This window comes from Scatophagus argus, chromosome 10 (assembly GCF_020382885.2).
Source record: "Scatophagus argus isolate fScaArg1 chromosome 10, fScaArg1.pri, whole genome shotgun sequence".
NCBI classification, from domain to species: Eukaryota; Metazoa; Chordata; class Actinopteri; family Scatophagidae; genus Scatophagus; species Scatophagus argus.
This window is the reverse complement of record NC_058502.1, coordinates 5285667-5311125: the sequence shown is the minus strand read 5'-3', so window position 1 is coordinate 5311125 and position 25459 is coordinate 5285667. Positions and strand designations below refer to the sequence as shown.

The 25459-nt window shown below is 42.8% G+C and overlaps 1 protein-coding gene and 1 long non-coding RNA gene across 3 annotated transcripts in view; one reads left to right on the top strand and one right to left on the bottom strand.

Annotated features, from left to right (window-relative positions):
- The window catches only part of bcl2l11 (BCL2 like 11), a 27161-nt gene extending 5729 nt beyond the window's left edge, over positions 1-21432 (bottom strand). Inside the window, exons 1-3 of one of the 2 annotated variants that reach the window (XM_046401632.1) lie at positions 20953-21432; positions 18056-18489; positions 12279-12400 (exon numbers count right to left, since the gene is read on the bottom strand). In XM_046401632.1, the coding sequence (XP_046257588.1) occupies positions 12279-12400; positions 18056-18489; positions 20953-20969 (573 nt within the window). In that variant the 5' untranslated portion in view covers positions 20970-21432. Of the gene's footprint in view, positions 1-12278; positions 12401-18055; positions 18490-19486; positions 20930-20952 lie in introns of those variants that run through there. The other variant, XM_046401631.1, reaches the window with a different exon arrangement.
- Positions 19668-25459, top strand: LOC124065828. The gene is made up of 3 exons (XR_006844499.1): positions 19668-19804; positions 22642-22862; positions 22988-25459. It is a non-coding gene; the product is annotated as an uncharacterized LOC124065828 (long non-coding RNA).

The window sequence follows — 25459 nt, the reverse complement described above, 5'->3', positions numbered from 1 at the left end:
TCTTTACTCTCTCTGTTTCCAGGTGTGTGTATGAATGCATATGTGCACATGTGTTTATATGTCTGAATGTGTTTGAAGGCTTCCGATCTTGGTGTTGTCACTGTAACCACCACCAGGACACACACATGAAAGCGTACATTTTTTCACTGAGTATACAGTACATTAAAGACTACAATATTCCATGAGTTAACAAAGAGAACAGTTATTTAATATTATACATAATGTACAAGGAAAATAAGCGACAGAGGCTGAGATACCCTGACTCATACTCTTACAATACTTCCAAACATTAGATCTGGCATTTCCCATAATGCAGCTGTCAAACGTGTGGAGACTCAAGCCTATGATAACCATGAAGATCTCATCAGAGTAACTTCAAATTTTGGAAATCACCCTCTAAAGGCATAAAAGACAGTATGCAGCTGTTTCCATGATGATTAAACTGACCTTCATATGTAAAAAATTGTGGCGTTTCCCTTTACTAATCAAGACTCCAACCAACAGCCAATGAGACCCGAGTTTGCAGAAAGTCTCACAACAGGTTGTGTAATGTCTTGTTTGAGACATCTAAAATTGAAGCAATGTCAGATTCTGACATTGCTTTGAAACATAACTACGTATTTCTTGTAAACATTACATCCTCTTCATGTGGAGAATTTAGTTAATGAGTAAGATCACCCACTGTGGCGTTGAGTATTTTCCTGTCTTTTACTATTTTAAATACCTCTGCAGTCATTCTGACACACTTGGCACACTGGTGACTAAAGCAGGTGTTTTCTTTTTTGTTTGTTTTATTTGCTCTCCATCCCTGAAGCTGAAAGCTCTGCACCTTGGCCTCGGCCCAGTGCTCCAGCAGCAGCCTCTCAACAATAAGAGATCTGCTGGATGGACAGAAGAGCAGCAGAGAAAGGACAATTTCCCCTGCGTTGACTTGCGTCAGGAAGTTTGGCCCAAAAGAAAACAATCTCCAGAAACAACAAGGCTGCTGTTGCTGAGGACGGGCGGAAAAGTTGGTGGTGATTGCTGCAATGAACACGTTGCTTCAACTTAGTATTGGGAGTAAATCATAGGATTCACCTTATTACATGAATCAATTTATGGGGCAAGAAAAAAAGCCACTAGTGGCTGAAAGTAGAACAAAATGATGCACAATGCAGCTCTGAAGTGTAGAACTTTGAAGATGCATGAATGTAAAGCAGAGTTCGTTACTGTTGCTCTAATAAATAAAGGTTTAAAGAGGAAACCTCAGACTGTAACTGGAGCATTTACAAGAATAACTAAGGAATTTACAAGAGTAGGAATCAGGTTTTCCGCTGGAAGATAAATGTCTCGTGTTGGCACAAGGCCCTTTAAAAACAGCCCAGCCGGATGGACTATACCAGCCCATCCAGACATCGACCGGCACAGAAAAAACATTTTGCCCGGGGGTGAGATCGTTCTCTGAAAAACAGGATCTTTATGGTCGAGAGCAAGAGGGGAATATCAAAGCCGTGTGGTTTGATTCGAAAAGTGAGCCAAAAACCACAGAAACCCATAATGCCAGAGGAGGAAACAGGTGAGGGGAAGACTAGTTAACCCTGTAATGAAATCACTCTGCTTCTAATTCAGCTTCTGACTCAAAGGTGACCGAAGAGCTGCCAGAATACTGACCTGAACAAGACATGACATTCCTCTACAGAACCAGTCTGACAAGTATGAAATATTCATCAAGATTCCAGGAGGCATCAAACATAGTTTAAAAACAGACCACAAAACTCAGTGTGTCTTCTACATGTGATGCATCATCTAGAGGCAGAAGCACAATTCATTTTTGCTCCAGCTCAACTAAGTAAAAGTAGCACCATCATTAGGCAAACACTTGAATTTGTTCAGATCAAAAAGTTGTCTCATGACACTTTCCAATTAGAGCAAGTCTAGTTTTGGCGTAATATGTGATTTTTCTGGATTTTTTTTTAACCCAGCAATTACCATCGTATGTGTTTCCTAACTTGAAATCAACATTTGAGGACATGCCAGTGCGGGATGAAGCCAAGAGAGAAGCAGAAACTCAGAGCTGTCAGACAGATTTCACTGCAGCTCAAACTTGAGCCTTCATATCCCTGACTGTCATCAAGGAAGTGTTGAGTTTGGCAGTGAAGTCAAGAGCCAATTCTCTCCAAACATTGATTTCTTTGGAGAAGCTCCCGTTTCATGGCCACCACTTAAACTGAAGCTATTATCATAAATCAAGGCTCGAGTGGGTGTGAAAGTTGAAGTGAACATCCATTAATTCAAACTCCCTTTTCATTTGCGGTTCAGAAGTTTGTTTGAGATCACAGTTTAGAGCTTCACTTTTGTTTCAGGTAGAATTTTTAACTGAAGAACAACTTTGGTTACAGCCCTTCTGGCCTTTAGATGTGTAATTGTACTACTATGTTGTGAAAACTTTGCACGAGTTGTTATTAATGGTAATTTGCTTGCAGCAGTGCTTATCATTTTGCACATTAGACACTTGTCTCTCCTTATAGCAGCTTTGGAAGACAGACTCCAGCTTTGCGGTGTTTGAATTGGCAGAGTTTCTGTTCTCTTTCCTCACCTCGCGAACTGTTGATTCAACTGCTGAGATGGGCTGCAGTTTGCTGTGTGAGGGAAGAGATCATGCTGGCAGATTTATGAGTCTCAAGACAAAAAGTAAACTTACGGAGAGCTTGTTTCACTATAACACATCTTGATTTGTTGATCTACTGAGGTTTGGATACCTGACTGAGTAATGAGGAAAGAGGATCGTCAGGGAGAGATTTATACATATCGGTTTTTACTTCAGATTGATCAGATGTTCTGGACATAAGCGCCTATCATCATAGGCACTTATTATACACTATAGAGTACCTCTTTATGAGGCTGTTTTTCGGGGGTTGACATTTTGGACAATGCTATGCTGCCAACTTTGTGTCAACAGTGTGCCACGGCTCAAAAAAGGTTGGGAAACACTGCCATAAAGACATGATTGAATGAGTTTGGTGTGGAAGAACTTGACTGGCCCTCACAGCGTCCTGACCTCAACCCCATCCAACACCTTTGGGATGAACTGAAACCAGAAGAAGCCCATGAGCCAGGCCTTGTGGTCCAACATCAGTGTGTGACCTCACAAATGCTCTGCTGCATGAATGGGCACAAATTCCCACAGAAACACTCCAACATGTTGTGGAAAGCCTTCAGAGAAGAGTGGAAGCTGTTATAGCTGCAAGGCTGTCTGTGTATTTAGACTGCAATGTCATTAAAGTCCCTGTTGGTGTAATGGCCAGGTGTCTCAATACTTTTGTCTATATAGTGTATTTTACATCTACAGTGAATGACAGTGCAGGAGAACCTGTCAGTGATGAGATAACAGGAGGATGGAGTGTACCTGGGAGGAGATGAGACTTGATGGTGGTCAAACACAACTGACACATTTACAACTGACCAACATCTGTAAACAATGAGTCTCAAACCTCCTCGTGGGCAATCAGATCATCGTTCCTCTTCAGTGCATTTACACCTGGATTTATTTCTTCTAATCACTATCAGATAGGTGTCTGATAACAGAGGTTCTCAGAGTTTCTTCAGCTGCTTTACAGATTCAAAGGAAAAGTTTTACATTTTGGCAAACACGCCTATTTGTTTTCTTGTTGATTGTTAGATGAGTACTCCGATCACGTCTTACACGTTTAGTATGAAAATAACTACCCTGGTTCCCCCCAAAGACAAAAAGTACAACCACCAGCGCCTCCAAAACTCACAAAATAACATGTTGCATCTCGTTTACTTAATCCAAACACAAACAGCGATGTCAAAAAGGTCGCAGTGAATCAAGTGTACCGTGAATACAAATAATTACCCAAGCTTAAAAAGCCCATGCAGACAATAGGGCTGGTTTGGTCTTCACAGTCAGGATGAGAGGTTTGATTTCCACTGCAATCAGAAGCAGATGTGCTCCTAAGCTGGAAAAGTGCAGGCTGGGAGTGACATGAAGCCAAAACCAGTTCCACCAACCAATACTGTTGATATTCAAACTTATGGCTCGGGATTACGAAAAAGGAAACAGGCACACACATGTGGGTAATCCTCTAATAGTTACCTCATTTAAAGTCTTACCTCAAATAACCCATCCCATCAACTGAGAATAGACAACCTGCTGCCACAAATCGTTTTCCTGCTGTCACTACAACTCTGTGGGCTCCTAACAAGTAGTTCAGCTGTCACTCAAACACACACAAAGAAGCGCCAGCTTGTACAGCACCTGAAGTTGTGCATAACAGCGGTGCTAAAGAGATGTGATACAAAACTGATAAACATGCCAAAAAAAAAAAAAAGCTGAACGTCCACATGACACAAGAGAACAAACAAGTTGGCAGTCAGTCATTCAAATAGCTAGATAATCAACCAGAAAATCCAGCAGTCAGAGGGTAAATCGGTGCACAGATGAATCAGCCACGCTGTCATTCAGCCAGCCAGTCAAATAAGATCGTACAACTCACCGCAGCTCTTAAAGCATGTGTCGATTGCACGTTTATCCACATTGTGTGCATTTCAGGCAGCCATTGGTTTCCATTCAGTTCAGTTGAGACTTAAACAGCAGGAATCCATCACAATGGACATCATGTCACCTTCAGTTATGGTAGTGTTGTATTCTAATTCAGCTCAAAGTGCAGATTTTAAATGTCTGCCTGGGTGATGAGTTCAAATGTTGGCAGGAAGCTCCAACATCTGAGACTTTCATTCATGTGCTATGGTGGTAAATCATGAAATTTGGCGAGCTCCATCCATCCAACGCACCATCCAGACTTTTCAGATCAATCTGCGACTTCAGCAGCATTACCCACAAGGAGCTCAGGTGTTCACGGTGATGAATTACCCGTCTCAGGTTTAAAGTATCTGCAAGTTCATTTTGTATTGAAATGAATGGGAAACATTTGTTATGTGAAAGGCAGGAAGTCTAAGTCTAAGTCTACATAAGGAAGGTTGTGCAAAACTGATGGCAGTAATGAAGGCTAAATGTGATCACGAAATGGGCACAACGCAGTTTGCTCAGCATTCAGGACAGAAAAGTAAATCTCCTCCATCTCATATATTTACCATATTTTTCCCTTTGGGTTTGGAAACTATCGATTCTGCCTGTAGATTAGGGGAAAAACGAAGGATTTCAAATATCTCATCTTGCTCTTCATCTTCTTGTCTCTTTCTCTTCACAGTGGAAACATTGAGTCAGCCCATTCCAAAAAGCTCATGTGATTCTGTTCGGTCACCACAACTTACTATGCTGCCTCTCAAAAATAGCTCTCTAAACAAGGCTACACTTACAGGCAGGCACACACACACACACACACACACACACACACACACACACACACACTGTAAACTGTTATATTTCTCTTTCCTTCTCACTCTTACTTCTCTCTGCTTCTAAGTGCCATTATGCAAACCTCCCCCAAACACTATAATTTGAAGGTTTTACCTCTTAAAATGTTTTTTTTTCTGCTTGTTAGAGCGTGCATAACAAGTTTAAACACACAAATATGCAGTCTCACTTACATGTAAACATCTGTCTGCACATTACCCCCTACATGCAAACCCACACAGCACATCAGCACCCGCAGACAAAAGCTGCATTAGTGATGCCGCAGTTCTGAATGTAACTGATGAACTTCATTAAGTCACATCTTTTATTACTTTTCTCTTTTGTCCTTTTTGTCCATCCCTGTCAAAGGCTGTCACTTCTCTCTGCTTAATGTCCAAATTCACCACACCTTCAGTTTTCACACTGAAATGTCAGCCAAGCAAGGGGAGTCCTACCACCCCAGCTGGGGAGATAAATAACACACCAGAGCCTGTTGTAGTCCGACAATCAGACGACGCAGAGGCTAAAAGTATAGTTCAAGAGCTTTTCTGTCTGAGGCATTTACGTCATTACAGCTAACTTCAACTGTCTTCATTTAGCCCGGACCAGAAACCGGAAATGTTTACTGCGTTTTTCTTCCTCTTGTCCACATCACCAATGTTTTAGAGTTTGATAGCATTATGACTCCTCATTTAAAGTCCACTGATGCACTCTTAACTTATGGATAAACAAGGGTTAAGAATACAGTTTTTCCCGCTCTTTGTCTTTCACGCACACATAAACAAAAACACGAGCAGCCAGTCAGTGACATCTGAGTGGCCCACAGTGTTCCTCTGAGTTATTTCTGTCTTCAGGACAAAGGGTTTTACCTCTTACTGAAAGATGACAGAGTGTGTGTTGGAGTTTGCTGGAGTGTGTTCAAATGTGTGTGTGTGTTTTGGCAGGATAATTAGACCTTGTGCTTTGCTCCCTGAGAGTTTTTTAACCACAGGGCTGAGCCATAATGAATCTACACTGTCACGGACACTAGACTGACACACACACGCACACACACGCACGCACGCACGCACGCGCACATACACACACACCATACTGAGCACGTTTACAGATGTTTGAAAACAAATGCACACATTGTGTAAATGTTTAACTGGCACACATAATCACGCACACATTGTGTAAATGTTTAACTGGACGAGTGTGTGTGGGGGGTTGGGGGTGAGAGAGGTTGAATTAAATGAGGACAAAGGAGAGCGACAGAGAGAGAGAGAGAGAGAGAGAGAGAGAGGAAGACTACTGAAAAACAAATAATTACTCGTCATTATATTGGAGATTACACACCACCGTCTGTGTTGTCCTGGCAAACAATCAGTGACCTTAATATGGTTTGTATGTAAAAGTATGTTTTAAAAAAGCACTTGGTAAATTTCTCAGGCAATAAAGAGTGAGCGGAGAGAAAACGCACCTGTGTGTTTGTGTGTGAGTGCGTTCTCAGATGATGTGAGTCATTTGAAAGCCTGTACAGCCTGAAGTGACGCAGCTCGAGCTCTCGCCTGAAGCCTTCAGGCAGTGAAGCTGAATAAAGCTCTTTTGTCGACAGTGGCAGCCTGCTGGCAGCTCAGTATTCAACAGTAATGTGATTATAATGTTGGTGATAAAGTGAGAACTTGTCAGAGTTTGCTAAAGTATGCCCCCAAGCTTGCTGATCAATTCACAGATAATCTAAAACAATCCTTAAGCTACAATATCAACACTTTCAGGTTTTCTCTTTCTCTCTTTTTTCTTTAGCCATTTAAAAGGTGTAATTATTAATTTGGTTTTAAATCTGCTTCTGGGCTTATGTGAAGAAAGAAAGGATGTTCATGACGATATTGAGAACCCGCTTACATTTGTTTTTCTGGAGAAGTTTCCATAAGATTCTCCCCTCCAAGCCAGAGTGAGACCCCCAAATGTCATTAGTTTTGCTTGTAAACCAAAGCATTCAATAGTTAGTTTTTGACCAGAAGGTGGCACTAGACTGACAGTGAAGAGGTGACCAAAGTTATCCTCAGGGGAACGTGACTATTTGCACCAAATTTCACTGTTGAGACATTTCACCAAAAACCAAAAAAGTCAACGTCATGTTGGTGCTAAAGGAAAAGTCAGGAGATCACCAAAGTCAGCAGGATTCATCCTCCTGGGACCATGACCGTTTGTACCAAACTTAGGGTAATGTAACACCACATTTTTTCCCCAAATCTGATGGAATCTTAGCTGTGAAATTTACCTCTAAAATGTACCTGAAAAAAACAAAAAAACAGACAACAAACAACAAACAAACAAAAACAGACAACAAAATGAATCTTTGGTTGAACTGGTCACAACTGGTAGATGTATGTAAGCACAGGGTTACAAGTGCAAGATTACTTCATTTTAAGGAGTCACTAGTCAAAAACATTGGGAACCACTGATCTTGCTTGTACACATTGGTGTTCAGGGAGCAGTCGAACCAGATGCCTGAATCACCTGAAATTCAGTCAGTCTAGCCCAGCTGGATATGAGCCAGTCCAGATATGATTAATGATGATTCACCAATCCTGCTTTGCCTGTTTGACGGCAGAGTGAAATTCGTGGCATTGTTGAGAACTGTACTTAAAATTTCTTTTTGTCTGGAAACTTCACCACTTCCTCTTAGATCGTCCAGGTCTCGAATTGGAATTAGGAGATGTGATCCCTCCAGTGTGTCTGGGTCTGATCCAGGTTTCTGATTGGGTCCTTCTTCAAGGCAAACTGGTCTCAGATGAGAGACCAGACTCAATGAGTCACGCAAACTTCAGTGGCTGGTGAGAGAAGCTCAGGGTGTTGCCTGGGATAGAAACACAATGACTCGCGCCTGAAGTCAGGCCTCGGAGCGGTGGTCTTAAGCCCCAGACACACAAAACCAAACATCAAAGATCTAGTGGCAACGAAGGCCAACTGTTGCACCAACTCGTGTTGCCTCTGTCTGGACCATAAAGTTGCACTTGAATACACCGTTAATATGACTGCCAACTAGCACATATGTCCTGTGTAACAGGAAATAATTCTCTATGCCAGCTGATGGTGGCAGCCTGTATTCACCATCCACAAAGGGAAACCGAAAGACCTGAGACTGTGGATATACAAACCACGGTTAAAGATAAAGCAGAGCTTGCCTTCCATTTTCACGTCATGCTCACTACTTAGACGGTTTGACGTGGCCTTCGGTTTGCTTCATTCCAGATGTTGTTGAATTGGTGTGTCGAAAAGATCAATGAAGTATAAGAAGAGCCTTTTGTGTGTGCCCCATTGACTTCAGTTGTTTGCTTGCTTCCCTCACTGATTCAGTTAGCTGAACAGCCAATCAGAGTGACTTCTCTAAGTTGCATCTGATTCACCGTGTTCAGTTGGCCGCAAAGCCACCAGCAAGGGACGACTAATGCCAATAGAGTGGGACACGCCGCAAAAACAAGGACCATCAGGAAGCTCACCGGTTTCTGTTCTTGCCTTATTTCTTCAGCCTTATCTTCATTTTGTGCTGTCATGGTTATTTATGATTTGAGACTGTTTGGTTACTAATTGTCCAATCATCTGTCAAGTGAACTGAATGTTCTGGACAATATTTGTTTCAGCAACAAACGAAAACACCTTTCGTCTTATACTTAGGGTTAAGTACTCGATTGATATCTAAAAACAAAACCTGAAAAACATCTCATGCTTTTGTGGTTATGAAATCATGTGTAACCACGCATGTACACTCGTCCACAGTAACAGCAACACCTGGCAAGAGAACAGGGAACAAACCTCCACGTTCCTCTTTCCTCCGCCTCCTCAGTGTTCTACAGCATGAACAAACACACATTTGCACTCTTTCTGGATGATGTTGTACCTGAGTGCACAGAGGCTTTTGGAGGTGCACATAAACATGTACACCTCCCTTCTCCTCTTCCCATCCTTCTGGTAGTGTGACTAAGTGTTGAGTCATTACTTTGCTTCATATTTCTCCAACCTCCCTCTCTTTTCCTCTGTAGCTTGACTCACAGCTCTGACGCCCAAATCAGCTTGACTCCTGGCATTCACCTCATCCCAGCTTGTGGGATTTTTTTTTTTTTATATATATATGGAATGAATTCAGAGCTTCCTGATTTCAGTCCTGCTCTGCTGTTTGACACTAAACCCCTGATTTTCCCAGACTTCCGTGCCTAACTCCTGTGAAATGTTCAAGGAGCATGTTGACAGTTTGTGTGATCACTCAGAAGGCAGATGAATGTAGTGATTGATCCAAACCAAAACCTGAAAGACAGATGAGTAACCCAGGTTATTAATAATGGGTTCGAGAGCAATGTGATGACTGCTGGAACCGCAGGTCCAATCAAATACCATCCCTTAAGGGGTTTAGAGGGAAATTAAGAAACAAGAGGGTAGAAAGGGGTAACTGTCTCGCTGCCTCATGTTCATGAGCATCCAGTAGGTTGAACAGAGTGGGTGAACATTTCAGACTAATCAGACTGTTCAGCTGGAGTGTTGCACCATTATAGCCGTTAAGCTTTTGACACCAAGGAAGCATTTTAAGCGCTTCTCCGGGATGAACAGTATCGTCATGCCTTTTGCTTGACTTTCACTTTTTAGTCACTTTCTCTGATGAGATTAAAGTGAATTCAAAACCAGCTCTGTTCTTCTCTCTCCGGCTTGCCAAAGATCCACTCAGCTCTATGATAAAGGACTAAATAAAACTGTGGTGATGCAACATGCAGAAATGTTGCCAAAAGGAAATGAACTGTGATTGCAACTTTATAACACATGCTGTCTGTCTGACTGAACCATTCAGGGGAATTATATTCCCTGCAACAATGTGATTATCGCTTCAATAAGGTGCCAGTCACACTGCTGCAAACGTCATTTCACATGCAATTTCATGCAGCCATGGCCTAGAGGCTGGAGAAGTGATTTGTGACCAGAGGTTTGCCAGTTCGACCCCCCAGGAAGGGCAGGAAAAGGCTTGGGTGGCACCTTGAGCAAGGCACCTAACCCCCCCAACTGCTCCCCAGGCGCTGGACATGGCAGCCCACTGCTCCTGTGTGTTTCACTGCATGTGTGTTTAACCAGTGATGAGTTAAATGCAGAGAAGAATTTCTGTGTATGTAAAAGCATACTGACAAACAAGGCTGAAGGTGATATCATAATATATGATATGATATCATGCTCTTAGTTGGTGTTTCGATTTTAAAAATTGTGCATTGCAAAAAAAAATAGTAGTAGTAGCATCCTCTTCGTCAAGTAATTTGATGACGTAGCGACGTAACGTGTGATCATGGGGAGCTGTCTTCAGTGTTTAAAAAAACAACACTGCCGTAGAAACTGTGACTCAGGCAGAAATGTTCCCTGATGAGGTGATGTCTCAGAGTTTTTTCTCATGTCACGTTTGCAGCTCACAATTTACAGCAACAGACCACCAAATGAACTCACTACTCTGAATAAAATAGTAGATTAGTCTGGATTTGAACGTTGCTGGAAACATTTGGAATAAACTAAGTACAGAGCTTAACAAATTGTTTAGCTAAAGGCTGCGCCGTTTTTAAACATTTTAATGCAGAAACGTTACCTATTGTGTTTTTAAAGGTGCCCTGTGGGGTTTTCCTGTAAACGAGTAAAAGTCATGTTTACGTTCAGTGTTTCTCTTACAAATGTGCCGAATGAATTTCCCTCCTGAAAACATTTGTGAGACACTTTACTGTGTCTCCATCTTTAATTGTTGGAAGTAGAGACTCTGGGAATGACACCACATAACAGCAATACTATCTGTGCACAATTACATCTCACATTTGCAAGCTAAATAACTTCCTGCTCTCATCTGCGGAGGAGAAAGAACACTCACAAATACCTCTGCATCCCTCTGTACCTCAGTCAGCCTGCCAAGAAATAATCGGCTACACTGCGTCTACTGAGGCTCAGCAAATGGGCTCTGCTTTTATAATGTGAGCAGTCAATGAGTTGCTCTGGGTCTCACCACAATTAAACACCCTCAGTTTGACCATTAAGATTTGTTTTTGTTTCTTTCTCACTGCTGGAAACTGGCTGAAGGCTTTGCAGCCAAAAATGGAGCTGCTTGTCCCCCCTCAGCCCTCAACAAGTCCATCTTTTTTGGATCATATGGCTGTTTTCTTGTTTTTTGTTTTGAGGTTTTCTAACTGGGGTGGTTACTGTGGCATCTACTTTTTCTGCAGCTGCAGGCTGTCTGCTTGGTTATTTTCTGATCAAGTGTCATTTCGCTTTTCTCACCCCGAGCGCAGTGGAAAGAACCAGCTGGTCACAGGCTCCCTCAGATCACCCACAGCGACATTTAGGGGCATGTTTTTCCCGAGTCCCTCTCTGCTTCCTTTAATTCATGCCCTGCTGAGCATATTGCTGATTTTCAAGCATTCTGCCACACATTCACATGGTTAAACAGCCGCTGTTTGACTTGATTTGGATGTTTTGTTTTTATTTATGCACTGCAGACTACTGTTATTTGATGAACGCTGATGAATCTATTGTAGCAAACATCATAATGATGAACAATGGTGGAAGGGGACAGAAATCAATGAACAAATAGTGTTGTTCCACATTCATGCAGTCGTATCTACACCGGATTTGACTTAACAAAGTAGATGATGAACCTAAATAAGAAGTAAGATCATTTGCACCAGCAATAGCAAAAAAAGAAATGGACCATAAAAGTATGTTGGATTTGATAAAACATCTGTTAGTTAATCACAGTCTTTTTCTCTCCAGCTGTTCAGCTGCTCTGCTGCAGCTGTTCAGTGTTCAGCACTTTGCTCCACAAATGTGGTTGCTGGTGGCTTCCTCTTCATAAATGGATGGATCCCTTCAACCACACACACACACGTGCACACACACACGCACACACACAGCATCTGTGATCACTGACCCTTAGGAGGAGCAGCCTGTTGAAGTCATCTCCAATTCGCCGGAGTTCTTGTCCGATTGCTTCTGCTTGCATGCTGCCTGTTGCAATCTCTGGCTGTGTGCTAGAGTGGCCCGGAGAGTGTCCTGAGAGGCATGGAGAAGACAAAACATTAAGAACTGCAGTGATTTAAAGGTATGGTTTCAGATGTTGAGGTAATAATGTTTTGCTTGAAGCCCAGAATGCAGCCGAACAGGAGTCGGGCAGCTTTATGGCTAGCAGGTTGCTCAGGCATGGCAACATGATGATATGATTGGTAACCTCAACAGAATCCAGAGATGGACCAGACTGTGGATGTACTTACAGAAGAGCATACAATATTATAAGGTGGCAACAATTTGTCCACACACATCAAATTATAGGCACCACCAGCCCTGCAGTTCAGACTTTGGCCACTACACCAAAGTCACCTACAGTCCAGGTAATTTCCTGTGAGCTTTACTGACTCATCCTTTGTTTTAAACCTGATGACCTTGACGCCCATGTCCAGGTTTCCTGCTAACACTCAAACATAGCATGACAGAAACAAAAATTCATGATCGCATCACCAGCAACATCCGACCGGCAGCATTACTTAGAGGAAATGAAACAAGAAACAGACCAAACTAAACAAAATAACAACCAGACAAGCAGCGTGTGATTCAGAGGGCCTGATTCGCACCATCAGAGAGTTGTTTTTTAGTTTTGACCCAGCTGAGTTTGACGTTATAAAAGCTTTATGCTCCCACTGCTTTGCTAAAAACCACAGAGGAGATGTAAACCAGAGCATGCAGGCGGGATTAACAAAAGACACAAGGCCGTCCTGATAGTTTTATGTTTACTGTGACAAACTGTTGGTTAGCCGGATGAAAAGACACAAGCAAATCTGAAGAACTTCCATATGACACAGACACAGATATGTGCGTGCGTGTGTGTGTGGCTGACATGACAATAAAGACGTAGACACATACACCAGCTGACCGGGTGAGCCAACACATTTGTGCGTGTGCGTATGTGTTTTAGTGGTTTTTCTGCTATATTTTCAGCCTTAACTACAATATGACTATGAAAGGCTCTGACCTCTTACTGATCTCCACTTATGACTCATGAACGCTCTTATGAAACCTAGACTTAATATTTCTCACATCCTCCAATACTGAAGAGACCAACACAGCTGACGACACCAACAACATCCACGAGTGTTTATGATGTGCTGAATTTCCCAGAGATCAAAAGTTAATTGTCCAGTTACTGTTTGTATATCAGAATCAGAATTCCTTTATTTATCCACAAGGGGAAATTCTTCTTGCTCACAGACATTGTAATTATATTAGCACACAAAGGCAGTACTGGACACACCAAATAATGGAACATAGATGAGTGAAAATGTCTCACGGATATGGATGCAGGTCATCATTTCCCTAATAACAAGATCTGAAGTGATTTACCCCGCAACTGGTATGAGCGTTCAGATGAGTCAGCTGTGCGACGCTGAACTGGTCCATTGCATCATTTTGACCCCACATAAACCAGTCAAAACTGGATTTTTTTTCCATACTGACATCCCTATAAACACATAAAGCAAACTCACAATCTTCATATAGATCCTCTAGATTTTCTAAATGACCTCAAACCTAGTTTGGTATTTCTGCACTGAAACTTAATGGTCAAAGTATACACTGACAACCTTTGCAATAAGCTAATTTCAGCCAGAGTGCTGGTCCAGCTGTAGTTTGAAATGTAAATTAGTACTGAAACACCCATCATGCTGTCAGGGTGGCCTTTCTAAATTAAGTCAAATTTGTTATTTTTGGATGTTGAAATTTGTAAAATAAAGCTTAGCATTTATTACACGGCTAGAGAGCCAGACTGCTTTGAAGATAAATATTCTCAGAGTTTCTTTTCTAGGATTATGTTTACAACAAGAGATTCTTTTTTGGAAAATGAACACAATAACTAAAAGAACGTGTTCATATTCCTATATGTTCACAGAAATAGCAGTTTCTGATAGTTCTTGATTTATGGTTTGCTAATGCTAAGCAGAAAAGCCCAGAATAAAAGGGCTTAAAATCTACTTAAGATGGTCAATTGTTACTCAGCTTTGAGCTGTTACTCTGATTTCTGTCTGAACTTTGTTAGACCCAAGCCTAATGCAAAATCTGTCTTTGTACAGCCAGCCCTGAGGATGTTTTATAACTCAACTTAAATAAATCTAAAACTGAAAATAAATCAAGACAAAAATTACATCCAAGTCCACTCTGGCTGATCCTGAGGACTTGTGACTGTAGGTGTGATCGTCCTGCTGCTGGACGTGTTGTGGTAGGACAGCTGTAATTACACTGTCAGGGAGCGACAACAACAAAGATGATAAACTGATCCTCCTCAAGCTCCTGTGCTCTATCTCACTCTCTAACACACAGCACGTCAGGCCGGCCGTCTCGATAACTGAGATGCTTTTGCATTGAGAACAATGTAAGATATTTTTGTGCGAGTGTGGGTTTATCTCCTATCTGTCCTATCTGATGGACGTATAGCAGACTGAATGAAAAGCAAAGGGTTTCTGTCTGCAGCTTACAAAAGGCCTGCAGGCCTATTTTGACCGACACACACACACACACACACACTAAAGCCTGGTTAACTTAATGAATGACACACACGCGTGCTGCTCTGATTCGATTGGTATCTTGTCTGTCTGGCTGCAGTGAAAGAGCATAAAAGAGACAAAAGGCAATCAGTGAAGCTAATCATTGCTATTATACAAAAGTCGTACATCCAGAGGGTACGATACATCAAGTTTTATTTCAGGACCCCCGGAGATGACTTTCATACTTCCACACAGCATTATCTTTGTGTAGAAAAAAACCCAAAACAAACCAATCCAGATAAATGTTGATGTCGTATAAGCCGGGGGTTATTTGCTGAGGTCGTCATCCACCGTGAGGGGATTTTACTCTGTTTTTATTATCTATTTTTTTTATTTTTTGCACCAAATCTCGTCCTCAGTGCCACAGTTTTGTTTGTTACCAAGCAACAGGGCAGACAACTTTAGCCTACAGCGTCATAGCTGATAGCATGCGTGTCATGTTCCGTTTCTGTATCTAAATAAACAGCAGCGATAAAAACAGGATCAAAGCTGTGAGAAATGAATACCGTCCAACAAACATTCCATCGACAGAGACTCACGTCCACATGACATGACTGTACATTTCATTCAGGACAAAGAAAACTGGAGTTATGTGAAATGATGACCACTGCACTTTTCAGTTTGAGATGAGGATGCAGTCACAAAACAGCGTTTAACCTGAGCATGAAATTACATTCACGACCTTTTGGACCAGTTTATGTCATGAAAACTTATAAGCTCAGAAAGCCGGTAAGCTTGAGTGGACTTCCGCTGCTTACGCTTTAACTGACTTGTTTTCACCTACCACGTGTCAAACTGGCATGAACTGCTTTTATCGCTTACGATTCAATTGAAAACTAGTTTCAGTGTTTACTCTTCATCCGATACTTCCAGCTCTTTCTTTGCTTCAATGTCAGTTTCCTAAAGGGGAAGTAGGGAACTTTACACAGGAAAGTGTGTTTGCAGGTCTCATGAGAAAAAAGAGCTTTGAAGTCTTCTGGCGCTCTGGAGGGAAGTGTGATAAATACACTGCCTCCAGTGATGCCACTTGAGTCAGGGTTTGTCAGGGATGAAAACTACAAAAGCTGGGTGTGGGCTTAGCGATAAGCTAGTTTAGTGGGCTACTGCAGTCCATTCTTTACTCTGCTTGAGCCTAGCTCCCTAAGGCTACACATTAGCCGCTACTAGCATACACACCCAAATCCTGATGGGACCGTCAGCTTGCATTGTGGGTAATACAGGTACCAGGTTTTGACCAGGAAAAAAATGTATGGAATAAATGTGTAATTTTGCTGCACCAGTTCATTTTTTCTGCATTTCTGTTTTATTTAGATAGCTTGAGTAAGTCAAGTGAGTCAGGCCACCGGGACGCCTGCAGCATCAGTTTTTAAAAATCTCCGTGACTCCAATAATGTTGTGTGCAACGCACTATGAAAGTGGTGATATTCACTGCAAACCTTACACATTATCTTCAGTGGTTTCAAAACCACCAAAGTACGTTTTAAAAACTTCAGCTCAGAGCTTTCAGCAGCAAGCATTCATATGTTTGACTTATTCCACTTAATGCTGCTTAGTTTGTCAGGACAGACTCATTCATGTTTTTGATGACATATCTGTTAGCCATTCAGTGTGGCAGCAATTAGGTTTTTTTTCTCTCCTGTTTCACTGAATGGTTTCTGCATCAATTCCTCTACTGCAATGACACACACACACACACACACACACACACTGGGTGTGGTTGGTTTAGCCAGAAGTCAAGACCCTTCTTCCTTCCTGTAAATCTGACTCAGCGGGACTCAGTGGCAACATTGGATCCAAGGCAACAATCCAACATCTGCAGGTCTAACAAAGCCTACCGAGATGCCTGAGCCAAATCCATTCACAAAGTCAGTGATGCCAAACACAGGGGGAAAAAACAACACAAAACAAGAAATCCAATTGTCTTCAAAGTATCGCAAAGTGCCATTAGCGTGCTTGTTAGTTTGTAATTAGGGATGGTTACTGTTACGGTAAATAAATAAAAAATGTTGTCCACATTTTTTTATTCATCTCAAATATAAATATGTTGGACATCCGTTTTGTGCAAATGAGTGGAAATGTGTCCTGTGGGGTTTGGAAGGGTTTTACGCACTCAGCGGATGTTACGCAACTGGAATAAGAGTAATACTACGATGGAATGAAAACACGCGAATCAGCAGCAACGAGTTTGGCATCGCTGAGGAGTCATGCTAGTGTGCTCTGGATCTGCATGTTTCACCCTGAATTAGTCGGGTTTCCCTCTGAGGACCAATGGAGCGGAACCATGCAGCGTATCGCTCAGTAAATCAGAATGTGAGAACCAAGGCTGATTTACTCATTTGAGTTGCAACAGGATAACTTGGTGGGAAGTGGGAGGACTCTTCTCTCATGAGTAACATGTAGTGACAAGTGGAGTACAAATCCATCCTGAGCATGTTTTGTTTCAACTTTTTCTGGTAATTTGTTAACATTCAACTCGACCGCATGCCCAAACCTCCAAATCTTTGATAAAGGAAGCTTCAGAGAGCTTGTGCTGTGCGCTCATATCTGCTTTCATATTTTACACCCACACAACAGCAGCAGCAGCAGCAGCTAAATTTCACAGTGCAAACAGCCAGAGCGGCTTGTATTGTCAGATGATTCAGTTCGGAAACACACCGGAGGTGCTGTATTATTTTAATATTGTATCAGGGTATGCATTCGTGCCTTTCAACACTCAGGCACCCGTACCTTAAACTGCCCACTTAAAACTCATCCTGGATGCAAAAATTAGTACCAGAAAAAATAATTCGTGCACTATTAACAGCATTATTAGTTTATTTTTAGAGCTGATTATAGACGATATAACCGGTCTTTGACTGAATGTCTTATTTTATTACTTACAGCAGCAGCAGGAAGACGAAGACGCGTCCATATGAGTAAACAAAAATGTGGACACTGTAGTGATGGCAAGTCTCAGTATGATTGCTTTCTTATGCCCTGCATGTCAGTTCATCCGCTGCTAAATGTGTTACTGCAGCACATGTCAGAGGAGTTTGCAGTGATACACTCGGCTTCCACCTACATGCATTCACTATTGGCTGTTAATGACCGGTTATTCATACAAAATGCCTGTGCTCACCGTGCTGCTGGTGCCTCCCCGGTCCTCCGCCGTGCGCCTCAGCCATGCGCTGTAGGGCGTGTTCTATCACCTGGCCGGTCGGGCTCGGAGTCTGCGTGGCTCTGTCAGCCGTCGGTGGCCTCGGAGAGACCGGGGAACTCGGCAACGAGTCACTGTCATAAGAGAAATATCCGCTGGAGGCGCGGCGTGGGAGATGGAATATTGACCTCATCTGAAACGCGCCTAGGCTGTCGAAACGGGAGATGGGTTTGGTTCTGCACCAGGACGGCGAGTCCGGCTCTCCTGCTCCGGTGGAGCTGGGTTGGCCAACGCTCCGCTCGCCGCTGTTGTCTGAAAGGGAGATTTGCGCTCCAGCGGCAACGCCGGGTGGTGGATCTCCTCCGCTCTCCTGCGCTGCTGCTACTGCGGTCGAGGCATCGCACCGGTTTGGTGGTCTGTTGGATGAACAGAGCGGCACCGTCAGCCTGGGCTTTCATCACTCTGCACAAACAGTCTACACGTCTCTGCTGCATGTGGAGCTGCGACTGGCAGCGCGCTGCTGCGCCAGAACTGGACGTCGTAAAATCAGATTTTTCTTTTAAACTGCGGGATTTCGGTAAATTTGGATCTTTTGGATATTAACAGGGAATCGCGGTGACCGTCGCGCCGACAAGCCGGTACTTTTTTCAATAAAGGGAGACTTGGCAACGATAAACGGACCAATAGGTTTGCCTTTTAATAAAAGTTAAAATATTTTAGCTCAAGTCAGTTGACACCCACAGAAGTGTGAGTTGTATGGTGAGTGTTCGACCCGTTTAGGTGCCCTGAATATGTTCCTGTTCAGGCGGTAGACCAGGTTTCCTGCACAGACGTGGCGTCCGGTTAGTGTCCATTGTTAAACAGAAGTTGCTGAGTGCAGCAGGTCCTTGTTTGTCTTGTGTGGGGGGAAAATAATCAGGCATGAGCGACCGGAGTAAGTTCAACTGCGTCACATTTCAAAAGTGTAAGAAATCCGCCTCAGCGGACCACAGTCAGCGTGGAGACATGATTTTCAGAAAAGTAAGCTAAACCAATAGTGGACATTGCTGCTTATTGACAGCTGACGATGAATTTGCTGAGTCAAAGTAAAATTATGCAGATGTTACTTTTGTAATTTAAAACGAACAGACTTAGATTGAGAACAAACAAAAAATCTATTTTTATTTTAAACACCAAAACCAAGACTCTGAATTGTACGTTCAAAAAAAAAAGAGAGAGAAAAAGGGACTCGTCAAAATGTTTTTTTTTTTTTTTGGCAGCGCTTCCTGTTTGTCCAGACTCTAAACTACAGCTTCCTAAGCGCACGAATTCCCAACCGTAACGACCAAGTTCTGTGCCAGAATGTCCTAAAATTATAACCAAGTGGCTCTTAGCACCAAGTCTCCATGCAACGACAAACACACTTTTACGCACCTTTGATGTAAATCGTCATCCTGATGCGTTTTGCGCATTTTTACGCACGGAGAAAACAACCACAACAGGCGCGCTTTAGCTGGACGCGACGTCTGTACTCCAGCCACATGAAAATGCAAACTTTCCCTGTGGGCTTCAGTGCAGATCTGAGCGCGGCGAGGAGAGATATTAAACGTGTCATGCGGCATGTAGACAAATGGCACCAAAAAGTACCGACGGCCATCTCGTCGAGAGGGAATAGCAGACTGACGGAAGAAAAGGAAACCAGCAACGCCGATACCGGAAAACAGGAGACAAGACGTTTGATCAGGTGTCACGGTAATGTTTTACGAAACCCTTCCAGCAGCACGTCTGCACCGTCATGAACATGAAGAGGTAGGCAGCAGTTTCTGTGTCTCTGTGGGCGACGACACAAAGGTCGAGTCTCACCAGAAAAACTGACATTTCAGATTATACGATAAGGTTTCACTTTACTATTTTTTACTATAGACAATGATATTCAAACATTTGAGAAGATGTCACATGGACGGTGTGTGCCTCTTGGATTATCCTTTCTGTATTTGTAGCTTTCTAAGCCTAACCTAAACCGAGTGGTGCATGTGCGCCTCCCACAGGTCATTCAGTGTCCCGAATCGGCAAAAGTGATCCTTTACAGCGCACTAATTGTATATTATCACGAGTGCAAACACCAGAAAAGCTGAAGGTGAACAAACCTGACTGGGTCGCAAAAATATCACGCGAGTTCATTACCTGACACGGAGCGAAACTCTGTGACCTCGATCACAACAACATCAGACAGTCTCTCACCATCAACTAAAAATCAGCTCCTCTATAAAAGGAAAAACAAGTCGCCTTGTTGGTTTTCACAGCATTTAGAAATAGTGCAAAATGTCCGCTTCAGTGCTGCACATACTGTATTCAGCAAAGAAAATGCAGACCCAGTACAACCATAATCCCGGACAAAACGCCGTCTGCACTCTTCAAATTGGTTATGGAGTTAATAAAAAGGAACCGAAGCCGGTGTGCCCCGTCGCCAAATGCCGGCAGAGTCGCTGAGGATCGCTGCAGACCACACAAACACAATCCAGCAGCCCCCGAGATAAAATGTAAGAAACCTCCATGAACTGAAAGGGTCGCATTCAACTTTGACTGCAGGGTTATTATATGAAAATAAAGCGTCGTTAAGTCAGTTAAATTCGTTTTAAATCACTTTTTACGCATGGCACGCTCTTCAGCAACAATACTGTGACATTTCACAATAAGAGAGAACATTATGCATTTCCTGTATTTCAAAAATGAAATGCTGCTATTTCACAGTAAGGAGGTATAACTGCAGCGTGACAGCTGACACGCCGGTTGGCACAGAGGAAAAGTGGCCTTTGTATAAAACACCACACACACGCAGAATGAAAACACCACACGCGCGCGCGCACGCGCGCGCAGACACCTCTGCTCCCTCGGCTCACCTGGACGGAGGATTCATGTCAGTGGCGGGACATCACCCCTGGCTTCCAAGAAGGCACGACGACAAGTTAGCTGCAATACAAATATGTCTAAAAAATATCAATGCAAGTCAAAATATGATCCACGGGTCCAAAGTGAGGAAAACATTCACTTCTGAAATAAAAAAAAGTATAAAGTCAAATAAATCCCAGAGGTTTTGCTGAAATTTCCCCGGGAGGACCGCTGGAGTAAAATCCGCCTCGTCCGAGTGGAACATGCGCGAGAGGAGATAAACAAACTCCAGCCACCGCTTTTGTCTGCCCTTTCTGTCTCGCTCTGTCTTTCTCTCTCTCTTTTAGCCACAGAATACAGAGTGTACTTTCTATGTTCAGCCTGATATGAGTGCTGCTCTTCTGAAACCACGATCCACCTACTTGTGGGTGGGGTTTCTCTCTCAGCTCGTTTCTCTTTTCTCTGTCTCCCCCTGCCTCTCACGCGAGCCTTTACTGCCGACCACATCTTGATCTTGTTAGCTCTTTGCTATCAGGATTAAGTTCATCCACGGACCTGTGCTCTTATTCCTTGTCACTGCTGATTGTTGGCCTTTCTTTGCTTCTTGTGTGTATTGTTGCCATGTGCCGCTGCAGTCAACGTACACTATATGGACAAATGTATTGGGTCACTTGACCATTTGATCAACAGGGATCTTAATGAGCATCGCATTTTAAATAAACCGACAGCTTTGCTGCTCTAACAGCTTCCACTCTTCTGTGAAGGCTTTCCACAACATGTTGGAGTGTTTCTGTGGGAATTTGTGCCCATTCATGCAGTAGAGGATTTGTGAGGTCACACACTGATGTTGCACCAAAAGGCCTGGCTCACAATCTGGAACAGTCCAGTTCATCCCAAAGGTGTTGGATGGGGTTGAGGTCAGGGCTCTAACCAAACTAATTCTAACTCCCTCTTGAAATGAAATATTACATGATATTACAAATTCCCTTTTTAACCAGCGCCTCCTTTAATACACACAATCTAAGAAAGCGGTATGTGCATTTGATATTGAGACATTCACAATCCGGACGAAACTGACACCTACAGTTGTACTATGACTGCTGGTATGAAAGTAGAACCAGTGTGAGGTAGTATCACAGTTATGAATCATCCTCAGTGCTTTGCTGGTGCACATGTGTTTCAGAAAAATGGAGGAAAAAAAAATTCAGTGCACAACACTTTTCCACTATGCACTGTACAATGTCTCGCTCTGTTTGTTTTGGCACTGTACACCCGTGTCATCATGCAATATTATTTACATTTCTGATTGGCTGGCGAGTGTATGTTAAAAATCGTACACAAGGACACTTCAGACTGGGTAATTTTAACTTGAACACAACAAAATCACTGAGGCACTGGATGAATCGCACACTCGCAAAACTCCATTCAGACATTTTGCATTCAGCCTGGGTGAACGAACAAATACACAAACGGCTCCCAAACAAAACGAACACCGACTGCTCACAAGTTGGTGCACAGCTGATGAAGAGCACTAAACGGCCGTGGGCTTGGTTCTCACGTCACGTCTAGCATCACTGCTGGCGATGAGGCCTTTAAGTAGCTGGTATGGCCTCAAAACTTAGTGTAAATTAATATCCTTCAACATGAAAAGAAATCACCTCTACAGTTCTACCTGTAACATAGCAATAATCCACTTACAGGATGCCATAACTGCATTCTGGGCTCTGTGATGCTGAGGCAGAGGCCAGGCCGAGTGGGTGCGGTGGTCAGGCGGAGAGCTGGGTAGAGATGGTCACCTGGGAGCAGCAGGAAGAGCCCATCTACACAACTCCGTCAGCTGCAGGGCGAGCGAGCGAGAGAGAGAGAGAGAGAGAGAGTGTCTTGCACACACACACACAAATCGATACAGACAGACCAAAGGGTGAGACAATCAATACCATTTACATGTGATCAATACTGATCAATTCCTCAGAGTGTGGGAAAATGTTTGTGAATGACTGTATATGTCTGCTTTCTGTTTTGATCTTTCACTTCACTGTACATCAGGCAGGTTGGGGCTCTAATGGCTGTGACGATGATGGCGGTGATACTGAAGATGATGCAGATGTTGTTAAGCAGATGGCCACGCTGACCTGTCAGAACATGGATGGATATTTCTCGGATATCTGTTGGATTTCTTTGAACTGGAAATTCTTAAACTGTGGACACTGACACGACATCTTGCTGTGAAGCTGATATTTGTGGTTTTAAACTCAGATGCTTGAACACTAATGGGCAGATTGTCATGAAATCTGATTCAGACATTCATGCCCGCCCCCGCAGAATGATTTGAAATCACTTTGATTCTGTGAGGTTAAAGTTTCAAATTGGTCTAATTCTTTAGCTCCTGATCAAATACCTCCAGAACCGACATTCCCATCAGCCTCGCTTGTACCAAACGTTAGCATGCTATAGAAGCTACACTGAGATGGTGACTGTGGTAAACATTATGCTTGACAGTCATCAGCATGTTAGTGTTGTCACTGTGAGCTGTGAGATGTCAGCCTTCAGCCCAAAGCACAAACCACTAACATGGCTGTAGTCTGCTGTCTTGTGGCCTTTTGACGAGCCATGTTGACATGTAACATGTATGCTCTTGCACATCGAGGCGACTGACACACATGCATCCTGACTTCGTGGCCTTTGTCACGTTATCTCACCCATCAACTTCCACTTCTGCTGAGTTTACAGAGAGGACAAGATAAGAACGAGAGGAGGTTTCTACATGGGTGATTTAATACAAGTGCATTTAAATATTTCCCGCTTTATTATGACATTTGTGGTTGCCTGTGCTCTCCTCTGCAAATTTGCTTAAACAGGCAAATCATCGTTGGAGCCTGACACTGCAGGAACATCGAAACCAAAGTTTCGGGTTTTATGGCATCATTCAGCAGCCCTGAGGGAATTTCAGGGTTATAACAGATTAGTCACTGGAGTAAAGGCCATTAAATGCAATAGAGCATAAAGAGCTGTTAATTAGATTGTAGTGACATCACCAGAATTTTGTGGGTGTGAACTAACAAACTGATAGCCATACAGTAAGTCAACTGATGATTACATTGGGATGAGGATAGATGAGTATTTGCTAGTTTATCCATAAAATCTATCATTTTCTGTAGACATGGTGACAGCCCACTAACATTAGTTCCTTATTGGGAATCATGGGATGTTGGACAGCTATAGTCAGTTTCTGGTAATGTTAGTAACAAACAACCTGAGGATTATTCCACTGTTGTAGCTGTGAATAAAATCTAGATGTAAATTGTCGACATGCTTGCGTCGCTTCAGGAGAGGCTTCATTACAGCACAATGACACAGTTGTGAAAGTCACTGATGCGTTAAAAATGTGTGCGTGAGACTACTGAACACACAATTTCATTCAATTCATTTTTAAAAGAAACGTAAAAGTTAAACGGACTCATAATAAAACATGATCTAAGCTACAAATATTAATGTAAAAAGTATTAAAAGAGAACCTGTGGTTTCACCTCCTCAAAGTTCCCCAGGCTCAGAGAGTGACATAAAAATACTTCAGGTAATAATGATAAATAAAAACAACACCAGGAAATTATCAGTACTACAACCAGCTGTGGTGTAGACCACAGTATACAGACAGGACTTAGCAGCAGCTCATTGTGCCCTTAACCTTAAATGTCTGAACAGCCTCTGGGTCAGTGCTGTTGCAGAACCAAGCGGTCCTGGTTCTGATACTTCTCAATCATTTGAAAGCACAGAGGAGTTTAAAATGATGGTTAGCACGGTGGGACAAGTACTGAATACTGTGACCGTTTTTCTTCAGTCTAATGGTGCAAAAATCAGCAAGGCATGGAAGCTCCTGGCCTGTGATTGTTTTTGATGCTGTGTGTATCATTTTGTCCAGACGTCCAGCTGAGATTTTTCAGGGCCTGCAGCCTTTCTAATATTTTGCTTAGGCAGGAGGCTCCTAACCTCATGTTGAACAATTTAAAATGGAGGCACAGCACGATCTGATAAAGAAGAATAAGACAGACTTACATGATTACTTGTTACTGAAATGAGAAAACAATTAGTAGATTAAAGAATAAAATCGTTACTTGCAGCCCTAATAAAAAGACATAATCCACGAACAAAATTAAATTATATTGATAATGTTTTCTAATTTACTGGACATTTAATTTCCTGTTGAATTCGTGTCCAAAAAAGTGTGTGTGTGTGTTTAACAGCTAATGACTACTGGTCATTGAGTACTAATGGAAAGCCAATCAGTTCCCATGCAGTGAACCATGACACCCCCCCCACACACACACACACACCCCTCCCCCAACAAGACAATACTGACCACCTGTGTGTGTGTGTGTGTCCAGAATAATATTGACGGGCAGTAATATGAGAGGTCAGGACACAATAGCACTGTGACTCTGAAGACCTAACACCATGCTGTGAGAGGTCACAGCTATGTGTCACACAGAAACACGCACACACACACACACGCACGCACGC